This window comes from Artemia franciscana, chromosome 12 (genome assembly GCF_032884065.1).
Source record: "Artemia franciscana chromosome 12, ASM3288406v1, whole genome shotgun sequence".
Classification (NCBI taxonomy): Eukaryota; Metazoa; Arthropoda; class Branchiopoda; order Anostraca; family Artemiidae; genus Artemia; species Artemia franciscana.
The window spans coordinates 624,623-637,700 of NC_088874.1; the positions used below are offsets into that span (position 1 = coordinate 624,623).

At 35.2% G+C, this 13,078-nt stretch overlaps 1 protein-coding gene across 4 annotated transcripts in view; it reads right to left on the reverse strand.

The window, feature by feature from the left end:
* Nucleotides 1-438: 438 nt before the first annotated feature.
* Nucleotides 439-13,078, reverse strand: part of LOC136033549 (protein EFR3 homolog B-like) — a 77,916-nt gene continuing 65,276 nt past the window's right edge. For 2 of the 4 annotated variants that reach the window (XM_065714295.1, XM_065714294.1), the window contains exons 5-6: nucleotides 2,131-2,281; nucleotides 444-907 (exon numbers count right to left, since the gene is read on the reverse strand). In XM_065714295.1, the coding sequence (XP_065570367.1) occupies nucleotides 599-907; nucleotides 2,131-2,281 (460 nt within the window). In that variant the 3' untranslated portion in view covers nucleotides 444-598. Of the gene's footprint in view, nucleotides 908-2,130; nucleotides 2,282-13,078 lie in introns of all 4 variants that reach the window. The other 2 variants (XM_065714292.1, XM_065714293.1) reach the window with 2 other exon arrangements.

The following is a 13,078-nucleotide window of genomic DNA, read 5'->3' on the forward strand; positions in this document are numbered from 1 at the left end:
TACAAATATGCGTGTCCGATTGCAAAACGATGACTCTGGTCATACATTTTCAGATCAATTGCTGGCAATTGGAAAAGGAAAGCTCCCAGTAGTGGGAAAGCCAAGAATGTTGTATATTCGCAATTTTTACGTAGTTTGAAACACATATATAAATCTATCTATATTCACAGGTGGGACACAGGGACACAACTACAATGGCGCGTAACGACTTATGCGCGCGGGGGGCTTGGGGGGGCGCGAAGCGCCCCACCAACTAGGTGTTGGGGTGGCGCGAAGCGCCACCCCAACAGCTAGTATATATATATATATATATATATATATATATATATATATATATATATATATATATATATATATACATATATATATATATATATATATATAACTGAAAATTCCATAAGATCAACGAATTTATTATTTATACTTTTATTGTCTGAGCTTAAAATTTCGAATTATTTATTTGTATGTTTCCCACTTAAAGGATTTTTGGATATGAATTTAAATATTCGAATATCCACGCTCAATTCATATTGATCACCAGTTTTTCAAAAAATTTGACTTTTTTCCGATTTATCTATTTACAGAAAATCAGTGTTGTCTAAACAATTAATTGCGTAATCAGCAGACAAGCAGCAGTAAAAAAATACCTAACATCCTGCATATTGAAGAGCAGCGAGGGCATAATCAAATTCATTCGATCTTCTATCCATATGCTATCAGCCAGTTCTTCAGAGCAAGTCTTTCGAATAACACCTTGAATCCCTTTTAAACCAGCTAACCGGAGACGGGTTCTTACATCTGGGTTATTGTGCGAGGAATGGCATATTTGAGAAAACGACTCCACAAAGAATTTATAACGGCGATGATATTGCGGGACGTCTTCTTCTATATTAGCAAATCTATTGAACTAAAATAAAGCAATTTTTAAAAAGTATACTTATTTATATTAATATATATTATATTATTATTAGTTTAATTTTTATACTAAATTAAATTAAACATAATGACACAAATCTAAGTTGTGGCAAAAGATAACAGCTTATATAAAGCGAACATGACCAAGTGACGTTGCTGCGTGAATTCTGGCTATGCGATTGAAAGCAATACTCTTAATGATCTCCTTAGACAATTTCTAGAGAAAAAAAAAACAACAAACTTTTCGAATATCTATCAGAGGAAGAAGAGCAATAGTATATCTCATTACAAGCTCATATTCAAAAGAACATCCTTAGAAGAGAAAACTTCATTTGCTTTTAACAAAACTTTGGTTGGAAAAATGGAGTGTTCAACTTTAAACTGAAACAAACAAATTGGGTTTTGGCCATAAGACTATTGTATTCAACGGGTGATAGGAAATTTATCTTCCAAAGTGAAATCCACCACCAGCTCTAAAAGAGAATTAGAAAGTTTTATTTTAGATAAAATACCACGGAATGGACAAACTAATCATTCAACTATCAATGGAAAATGAAGCAACCCAAGCATTTGCCCAGAATTCCATCAAATGACTGGAAATCCGGCAACCAAAGGGGAAAAAATGGCGTTGATCACCAGTATTTAATAAGTCAGAATAGTAAGTGGTCAATAAGCTGTTTGTAGGCTACTATTTTATCCCCAATACCAGTAAACTATATGTAGATTGGAACCATTCGGATTTCAAGAAGGTTTTACATATTATTATAAAACAAGAGGCCCCGGAGGCAATCGGAAACACTGGGGCCCTCATACTAGAAATATTTTTAAAATTAAAATTATCCTAGTTCCAAGAAAGAAAACTAACTTTTTTGTGTAAAATTTCCGACAGCTCAAATTCTTTAATTGACTGGTATATTGAAATTGTAAGACCAACCACTGTTTCAGATTTTTCTTATTTTTCAAAACGTTTTGTATCACTACGTACCCTTTAGCAAATGAACCAGATTACTACCTTTTATTCTGAAATCGAACCCAGTGTGCAAAAAAAATTCAGACTTTGCTTAAAAACAAATCTCGAAAAGCAAAAAATCGTGTTTTAGTGAGACTGAACATTTTTATTTTCTAACCTGTCTATTGAATTCCAGACAGTTCACCTATTTATTTTTTTTCGTTCTGGAAGTGAAAACTCTGGTTGTGAATTAAATTGGAACTTACTGATTGTGATGCTAATATCTTCAGATCAGGGTTGTCAGATTGCAAGAGGTCTTCAATGGTTAGTAAAAAACTTTCCAGATAAAGATTCAAAGCTCTGTTGTGACAAGAAGCAAGCAATTGGTCCATGGCTTCCATTGAAAGTGTAATAAACCTGAAAGTTTGATAAATAAAATCGTGTTTTTGGCAATAAGCCAATTTACGAATGTACCGTATAGTGTACTCATTTCGTAAAACCTAATTTAAAAAATCGTTCTTTTAAGAAACCTGGTAAAATATAACCGTAATTTGATTGGGTCTGTTGCAGCGATTAAGGCAGGAGTAGGGAGTGACAAGCCATATCTCAGCGGTAAAAAAAATTAAAGTGGCGCAAAACCAACGGAAAGCGAGGCTGGCTTGTAAGACAGGCTAGTCGCGAATAACGAACGGAAAAGCAACTAATTGAATAATTGACCGCATTTCCATTGTTATAATCAGTTTTAATGTAATAGACCATCATTGATAATCGTGGCTCATTGATTATCATTGATTGACCATCGTGGCTCAAAAATTATTTTGCAATGCTTTCAAAAAAAGCTATTCATCTCTTAAAGTAATTGACAAGTATATGAGAAAACAAAGATTAAAATTACAAGTTTTATTAAAGTGATGAGCATAATAACCTGAATTTAGCGACGAGTAACACTAGCCAGAAACATTCTCTACTGGCGGACTCGATTCGCTTTCTAATCAAACAGCAATCTAATTAAAGAGGGATTATGTTTCAGGAGTCGTTCTTAAAAAATTGGAACAATTTAAAAAGTTTAGCATGAACAGCGGAGTACTGAGGAGGGATTAGTCCCCCTCATATGCAGAATAATTTCTGCTCGTTTTAAGTTTTAATGGTGCTCCTTACTTTAAGTTTATTTTTTCTTTCTTGTTTAATTTCTGATCGTTTTTTCAAACAATGCATAGAAGTCGGCCTATCCCTCCAAGAAAAGTACCCCCTACGGAAAAACCCCAAAGACAATTCCAATCTTACCAAAAATTTTCCCTGGACGATTCCTCCGTAACATCTCCACATTTAAATTGAGTCACCAAAGAAACAGTGCAGCAAATAAAAGAAATTTCGTATAGATACTGTGGTAAATTCAACCCGTGTAACTCCTGGTAATTGCATCTGGATGGCTGCACACAAGATAGCTACACTCTTAATATTGCACTTCCAGTCATTGCACCAACGGACAATGAGGCCCAGGATCATTTTACTCGGATATTACACCCAGGATAACTCACAGAATATTATCTAGATATATTTTTTTTGGCACTTCAGATTCTTCTCTTACCCGTCTCACTCAAGTAATTCCTCCTGATCTTTCTGATCGTTTTCAAGATCAAACTGTTTTTTAAATCCTCTTCCAAGTCGTAATCAGTTTCACCTCCAAATTTTTATAATACTATTTATTGCGATTGCACACAGATAATCAAATACGCCTGAACTTACGTAAAACGATTGCAACCAAATTGTACCAAGGATGGTCTCCCCCACATGATTGTGTCAAGGACATGTGAAAGATTATTACCTATAATGTATCATTTTAGAATTCATTCTCTTATTGTCTTTACTAGAATGCAACTCATACTGAGAGCAGTGTTTCCACTTCAATTTTTAAGAAATCCCTTAAAGGCTGGTGGAAAATCGCTAGAAATCCTTATTTTCAAAACCAAAATCCCTAAAAGTTTCCCCGTTTTCTGACTTTTTTCCGAGTCACAAGTAAAGCCTTATTATGCTGACTTTTAATAGTATTTTTTCAAGACGACTTATTTCGCAACTCAAGAACTTTTAAATTGTACCAAAACATCTTTTGATGTTTAAAACAATGCTTTCTATTTATCGACTAGCTAGGTTCGGTTTTGATTTATAGATTCCGGTGCCAGATCTCAGGTTCTGGACAATATGAATATATTTTATGTATTTGTTTTTCTTTGCCATTATTTTTCCTTCTCTATTACTATTTTTGCAACACACCCGTTTTATTTGGATTGGTACAAAGGAATGGCATGAATGGTACCCAACCGGTCGCTTTTCAAGCATTATTTTTGATTTGACTTCTTTTTTATATACTGAGTTGGGCTTATGTTAATAAAAATGTCTGAAATTTTTTTCTCAAATTTAGAAAATCCTATTTTCCAAGGGGGAGGCCTAGAGCCATCTCCTAGAAGGTACTTTCGGGGTTGCTGCCCGATAAAAAAAATCACAAAATTCTTGAAAAAATCCCTAAACCAGCACATAAATGACGACAATATTAAAGAAAATTACTAAATCAATAAAAAAATCACTAGACTTATATTACTATTTATCATTGTAATGAATAGTTATTTTGCATCTTCACCATGTCTATACTGGTTCACGAATCAGAAGGCTGTAAAATTACCCCCCCCCCCCCTAGATGTGGAAAAATACCTTTAGATTGATGTTTGGTTTTTTCTCAAGCGAAAATGACTCTTGAAATTTTGAAAATACCTTTTCGCATCTTTATGCAGAGAATAGAACAAAATGCTTGCTTCCTCCCCGTATTTTCCTGATTGGGTACCCTGGGTTTGGTATTTGAGTTTGGGTTTGGTTCGGACCCAGGTTGGGTACCTGGGTCCGATCAGTGAATATTGGTTATCGGTGATCTAATCGAACAGTTTCCTTTTTTCCCCTTGTCCATTCAAAACCCCAGTTCTTTCCCCAACAAATATAGTAACAATTTTCTTTTTACTCTAGTTAAGCTGGTTTGATTACTGAACACCAGCGACAATTTTGAAAATGACCTTTTTTTATAATTTTATGGAAAAAATTTGTCCCTCCCTTCAAAAATTTTAATAAGCATCGGACTTATTGTTTCTTTAATGAAAACAATCCAAATAAAATGTTTTTCTTCTAATATATTTCCATTTATTACTGGCAATTAATTTAAAAAAAAATTCCACAAAATAAGTTTTTCAAGGAAAGTAAAGAGCTCCATTAAATCAAAAATGAGCAAAAATAAAATAATCTACCAAGCTTAAAAAATTTGCAATTTTTCGATTAGCAATTTTGCAATTTGCAATTCTATTGATGATATTACACTGAGGTCTATATATGATATGGTGTAAAATCGGAAGTTTCAAGGGCGGTATAGTTGCATAAATGCTAATGTGGCACATATGGGGAGGTGTAATGAACCACTGTTTTCAATTTTTTTTATTAGTTAGCTTCCTGTATGATTTATTCGATTGAATAATAAATCTATGCGCTATATCGTGAAATATCACAGGATTTATAAAAAAAACTAGAAATTTCTTAAGAATCCAGAAGACTTGTAAAAATCCCCAAATCCCCTAGACTGGAAACACTGACTGGGAGTTCCGACCATTTTTCAATTCATACTACTTCCCTCAATGATCGTAACAGTTTCGATATCCAGATTTTCCATATGTTATCCTTGAGCATCATTTAATATTGTTTTTGTGATAAAGATATGTTTCAGATATTGCATTATTGGTTATTTATTTTTTTATTGGAATACAACTAATAAGCACGATGGCTGGGTTATGTGCAAAAATATACATTGGATAAACAGGGTTTTGGCTAATTTCACATTAATACGTTTGTCTGAATGTTATATTATTAAAACAAGCTTTTGGTGCTAAATATTTAGGTTTTTATCTTGATTGTAATTAAAAAAAAAGTATTTTTCAGCTGAAAGCAAGAAGCAACATGAAAATTAAAATGAAGAGAAATGATTACTTATATGAAGGGGTTTCCCCCTGTTCAACACCACGCCCTTCACGCTAAAGTTTTTTACATTTACCCCAGACAATTACCCTTAATATCTCTATCAGTAAAATTGAGTAGGAAAAGAGAAAGTAAGACGAATGAAAATAATTTCGTATAGGAATCCTAGCAAGTTCCCAGGGTAAAATTTCCTCTGAAAAGTTTACCCCCAGAAGCTTCCCTCCAAATGGAACATTCTTCCCGTGGATAACCTCCAGCAGAAAATTCACCCCCAACCAAAAAATATATACATACTTCCCAATAAAAATACTATGCATAAACAATGGTCAAACTTAAAGACCTTCCCCAGGGGTTTTGTCATGTTATCTCCAAAGACACAGCTATGCTAAACAAAATGGCTGTTTCAAAATTTTGATCGGACGATTTTGGGAAAAAGCACCCTGGGAGGGGGTCTAGTTACCCTCCAATCATTTTTATCACTTAAAAAGGAACATTAAAACTTTTAATTACCGTCCGAACAAGCCCTATCCCGATTTTCATTTGGTCGATAAGATCACCCCTGGAAGAAATAAATAAAAAAAACAAGTTTTTTTTTTTTTTACTGAAGGTAAGGAACGATATTAAAACTTAAAACGAACCGAAATTACTCCGTATATGAAAGGGGCTGTTCCCTCCTCAACACCCCGCTCTTTACGCTAAAGTTTGACTCTTTCTCTCTTTCTTTCAATCTGAAGGTGCCATTTTCGTTAAGATTCTATGACTTTTAAGGGGTGTTTCCCCCTATTTTTTAAAATAAGGCAAATCTTCTCAGGCTCGTAACTTTTGATGGGTAAGTCTAAACTTAACAAAACTTATATATTTAAAATCAGCATTAAAATGCAATTCTTGTGATGTAAATAATGTTATAAAAATTCCGTTTTTTAGAGTTTTGGTTACTACTGAGCCGGGTCGCTCCTTACTACAGTTCGTTACCACGAACTGTTCGAAATAGTTGACTGGCATTTAGAGGGTGTTTCCCCCCCTTTTTTTTGCAAATAACGCAATCAAATCAAATGTCGACTGTCAAATTTTTTGTCTATTAGAGGGTGTCCTCCCCCCTTTTCGAAAATAACACAAACTTTTAACGGCTCGAAGCCTTTGATGGGTAACACTAAGCTTAATAAATCGTACATATGTGGAATCAGCATAATAAGCCGATTCGTTTGATATATCCACTGGTATCAAAATTCTGTTTTTCAGAGTTTCTGTTGCTATTGAGCTGCATCGCTCCTTATTTACAGTTCGTTATCACGAATTGTTTGATTTGAGATGGAAGCTACGAGTTGTGATACAGTAAAATATGACTCTATATTTCTGCTTTTTGGTCAAAAATTTGAATTTTTTGAAACTTTGAGCGACGAGCGGCACGGGTTAACGTCGTTTAATCGAGCTTAAATTTCGGCTATCTACATATCTGGAACGGAAAATTGTTTCGTGGGGTTAAGACGAACAAAATTCTGACGTTGATTTTTTGCGGTCACCCTAATACATACACAGTTGCTCGTTTAAAGATATCAGATTTATTCAGATCACGACTTCATTACGGTCAGTAGCAGAAGAAGCATTCTTTTTTTCTGAGCGGGATTGTCACCTTGAAGAATTTTAGTAGATGCACAAGCAAGAAATTTTGGTATTTATTATTATTTGGTAATATTTTTGGCATAAGTGGCAAAAGGTGTAGGTGTTGCAATGTTGCAAGGGGGCTAAGGAATGAGCTTCCACCAGGAATTCTAATGGTCCTTTACAGTTTTCCTTTCAGTCTCTATCTCTCTTACCCTGGGTTTTCAATGCTGCGATTCCCCGAGAAAAGGGTCGTTTTGCGTAACCCGTCAAATTTTCTCCGTTTTTTGATGCATGTTAATCAAACAGTTCGTGGTAAAGAACTGTAGTAAGGAGCGACCCGGCTCAATAGTAACCAAAACTCTAAAAAATGGAATTTTGATACCAATAGCTACATCAAAAGAATCGCATTTTAATGCTGGTTTTAAATATATAAGTTTCATCAAGTTTAGTCTTACCCATCAAAAGTTACGAGCCTGAGAAAATTTGCGTTATTTTAGAAAATAGGGGGAAACGCCCCCTAAAAGTCATAGAATCTTAACGAAAATCACACCATCAGATTCAGCGTATCAGAGAACCCTACTGTAGAAGTTTCGAGCTCCTATCTACAAAAATGTGGAATTTTGCATTTTTTGCCAGAAGGCAGATCACGGCCTTCTGGCCGTGATCTTTTTTTTTTTTTTTTTTTTTTTTTTCCCAGGGGTGATGGTATCGACCCAGTTGTCCTAGAATGTTGCAAGAGGGCTCATTCTAACGGAAATGAAAAGTTCTAGTGCCCTTTTTAAGTGACCAAAAAATTGGAGGGCACCTAGGCCCCCTCCCACGCTAATTATTTTCCCAAAGTCAACGGATCAAAATTCTGAGATAGCCATTTTATTCAGCGTAGTCGAAAAACCTTATAACTATGTCTTTGGGGACGACTTACTCCCACACAGTCCCCGTGGGAGGGGCAACAAGTTACAAACTTTGACCTGTGCTTACATATAGTAATGGTTATTGGGAAGTATACAGGCGTTTTCAGGAGGATTTTTTTGGTTTGGGGGAGGGGTTGAGAAGAGGGGGATATGCTGGGGGAACTTTCCTTCGAGAATTTGTAATGGGAGAAGAAAATTTCCATGAAGGGAGAGCAGGATTTACTAGCATTATTTAAAAAAAACAATTAAAAAATAAAAGTGAAAAAGTTTTTTCAGCTGGAAGTAAGGAACAGCAATAAAACTTAAAACAAACAGAAATTATTACCCATATGAGGGGCTCACCTCCTTCTAATACCTCGCTCTTTACGCTAAAGTATTTTCGGTAATTTCAACTACTTATTCTACGGCTTTTGTGATTCGGGGGGTCATTCTTAATGAATTGGGATAAAATTTAAGCTTTAGTGTAAAGAGCGAGGTACTGACGATGGGGCGAATCCCCTCATATATGTAATAAAAACATGAGAATACAAAAGTTCTTTACGTAAGCTAATTTATAAGTTACGTAAACCTTTTACCAATAAAAAGATTCGTAAAAAATTAAAAGTTCTAGTTGCCTTTTTAATTAACCAAAAAATCGGGGGGCAACTAGGCTTCGTCCCCCGCTCTTTTTTTCTCAAAATCATCAAAATTATGAGAAAGCCATTGAGCCAAAAAAAAAATATGCAAATTTCGTTTTGATTATTCCTCTGCGGAGAGCCAAAATCAAAAAATGCATTGATTCAAAAACGTTCAGAAATTAAATAAAAAAAACAAGTTTTTTCAACTGCAAGTAAGGAGTGACATCAAAACTTAAAATGCACAGAAATTACTTCGTATATGAAAGGGGCTGTTCCTCCTCAACGCCCCGCTCTTTACGCTAAAGTTTTTTACTGTTTTAGAAAGAAGAATTGAGAGAAAGAGTCAAACTTTAGCGTAAAGAGCGGGGCGTTGATGAGGAAGCAGCCTCTTTCATATACGAAGTAATTTCTGTGCATTTTAAGTTTTGATGTCACTCCTTACTTTCAGTTGAAAAAACTTGTTTTTTTTATTTAATCCATTACAACGCCGAGTGCGTTGCAATACTTCCACTGAGTCACTGAAAATCGCATCTGTTAATACGAATTGAAACCGTTTTAGAACCAAGCAACTAAGATACTAATCATGTTTATCAGAAGTTTCCCATTCGTATTTGACAAAATCCCATTAATACCTGACAAAAAAAATCAGGGTCACATCCTTTTAATCCAAGGTTTTAATCCTCATGGCATAGGGAGATATTTTCAGGGAATGAACATAGAATATATGAGTTAATATTTTTAATTAGGCTTAGTTATCCTAGGCTAATACATGTTGGTCCTTGGAGTATTTTTCTTCGCTTCTAGAACTTGATTTAGCCTAATGCTATGCATACACTGTTTAGATATTTTATAATATTTTTTATTTCGCTTCAACAGTTGCAATGAACAGTTTCTATGTGATCATTTTTGAAACTTTTCATGCATCTACTGTCCATGACCTGTTTTGCGCTAAAAAAAATCGCATCAATGTGAACTAACGGTTAAGGTTGTTTGCTGTGGACTAGTTCTTTTATGTCAAATTTCAAAAGAGTTCATTTTGCACAAAATAAAGTAGTTCATGTTGCAGGAGACTACGTGAGATTTAACAATAGTGCTTTCAGTATTAGTAAATTAAAAATATGATAGAACCATATACGCCCCCAGGGCATAACTTACAACGCCTGTCCCAGGACCCTGGGGTGTTTAATCGACACCGGAGCTTTTTTAATATGATCTTTGAACAATTTTTAACAAAATGGCCATCTCAAAATTTCAACAGATGTATCTGGGATAAAAGGGCGTGGAGGGGGGGGGGGCTAGTTGGCCTCGGATCACTTTCGACTCTTAAAAAGGGCACTAGAACTTCCGACTTCCAATCGAATGAACCCCTTCCGAAGTTTGTGCGACGACACCCTCCATATGAAGTGCAACTAGAAAAAAAATATTAAATAAATAATAAAATATAGGAGCCACATGGCCTTTACTATAGGCAACGCTATAGTGTTGCGTCTGATCAAACGCACTATAGCTAGTTGAATTTTCTACAGAGCGCGAAAACTATTGATGCTTGTATTACTGTCTTCTTGGCTATTTGGCATGCGTATATCTCTTTCTCCATTCAACTTAACTCCATTCAATTTAACCCCTTTTTATAAAATCCTAAAAAGGGCTTATGCCAGATTTACTTCTCATTCAATCGGACTATCTATCTTGGCTTTTCTATATTAGCCATGGCTTAATGCACACAACTAATTGATTTAATTAGCTCATCATTACATAAACCTTATTCAATTCAACCCCCGAGGAATTTCACCCTCGTTTATTTCAACCCCCCTGTAACTCAATTTCATCTAACTCAACGCTCATGTAACTCAATCCCCATTTAAATCTAACATTGTTTGACTAAAATCAGCCCCTTAATGTGAATAAGTTTGAACTAACGTTGGTTAGACCTAAAAATTTCCTTCACACTTAGCTCGCAGTTGTCAGTATATATTCCAATGCCAAAAACTTAAGGTAAATCTGAGATTTTAATAATTTTATAGGGTTTAAGCTTTAAGTGAAATTGGGCTTTTTGTGGTTTTAGGGAAAAGGTTTCGGCGGTAAATTTGTCAAACGTTCAAATAATTCGCCAACTGTAAGGTAAATATACCGTTCGATTTACTACCCAACACTCTTTCCAAATATAATAATGCAACCGGAAAATTGTATACAGCCAAATGCTTTATCCTGGCATTAGGGGGGGGGGAGAGCTGGGACACAATTGTAAAGGAAGCATTTTCAACATTTTGAGACAACATTAAATGGCAAATTGAATGGTTATCTTTCAGCTAACGAATTAATAGAAAGAGCAAAAAGCTTACCAATCTGGCTAACCCCAGAACTTTTTTCAAAATTGAAAAAAAAAAAAATTCAGGAATGCACCTATGTGGTTTTCTCTTAAGAATGTGACAGCTACTGCTGTAACTGTGATTTAGTGTGCCCAGGTCCTGGGCATGAAAAGCTATGCTAATTTTCAATACATACGACAGTAGGATAAATTGTTGTTTATTAGAAGAGTGGGGGGGGGGTGAATAGTTTTGTATTGAGCAGCATAAAAAATATCAGGATTAACCAATGATAAAGACCATTTTATTCGAGTCGAATTATCACTTCCGTCAAAACGGGCAGAATCAAATTTTCTAGTTGTATTGTTCATATAGGGAGGGCTGTACTGAGTGGTATTTGAGCCATTTAGGGTTGAGTAAAACGAGGGTTGACTTTCTTAGGGGTTGAGTCGAATGAGGGATGAATTAAACTGTGGTTGAGTTAGACCGGGTTGAGTTGCAGTGTTAAATAGCATTTGAATTGTATGGATGTTGACTTACATGGGGGGTTGAGTTGAATGGTGTTGAGTTGTTTAAGGATTGAGTTGGATAAGGGTTGGGTTGCACGGGATTGAGGTTAACAAGAGTTCAATTAAACGAGAGTTCAGTTAAACGGGGGTTGGGTTGCAAGGGGGTTGACTTAAACGTGGATTGAGCTGAACATGTGTTAAGCCAAATGAGTTTTTTTTTTTTATTGGGGTTGTTTCAAACGAGAATTCAGTTATGCAGGAGCCTAGTTAATCAGATATTGCAAAGGGTCAAAATTTAACTTCAATAGTGAAAAATAAAGCTAAATTCTGGCTTAGAGTATGGAACGATTGAAGCCGCCCACGATCAGGATGTGTTGAAGATTTAAAACAAAAAACTAAAGCGGCTTACAAGAGGTATCTTATGTCAGTAAGGTATCGTGGCATGGATTTCCCTGTGAATAAACGTGTACAACGTAAAGTGATTAATTCTGAAAAGCTTGAAAATTATTATTCTTGCAGTGATGCCATACCACCATCTATCTGGCAGAAGCATTATTCTTCATTTTTTAAGCTGTTAACTATTCCGTAGATGTCGTGTATTCTCGTTTCATTGCACTTTTTTTTTCTACCCGTATTTCACAGCGACATGCAATTCACATTACATGTTCTGCTGTATGTAGTGGTATTGAGAATTTAAAATCAGATTCTATTGATGTAGATAGGATATCTAAAGTTCATCTTTCGAAAGTTGCCCTGCACTTGTTTTTCATTTACAGTTACTTTTTCAGATGTTGTATATGCACACTCAGTGTTCCAGAGAGTATACTATGTGGCACTATGAGTCCAATATTAAAAGAAGGAAAATTACTGCTTCTTGTAATATAAATAAATTAGTTGAATATATAATTATTCCCCATCTAACGAATAGGACTAATAAAGGAGAGAACCAGTTTAGTTTTCCGCCTGGGATGGGTTGTCAGCATACTGGATAATAATTCAGACGAATTTACATTAGTACTTCAGATCTTTCCAAATCATTTGTCAGTGTAATCCATTCCCAGCTTTTTTTATTTCCTGTATATTTCAGGTGTTAATTTTTCAGTTATCCTGCCCGGTATTGGTATTCCAATTCTATACTTAGTTTGAAATCTTCTCCAATCAATACTATTAAAGTTAAAAGTGGGGTTAGACAAGGTGGCGTTTTGTCACCTACACTTTTTGATGGCGTGCTTACGAAAATCTCCTCTACGTATTACTATGATAT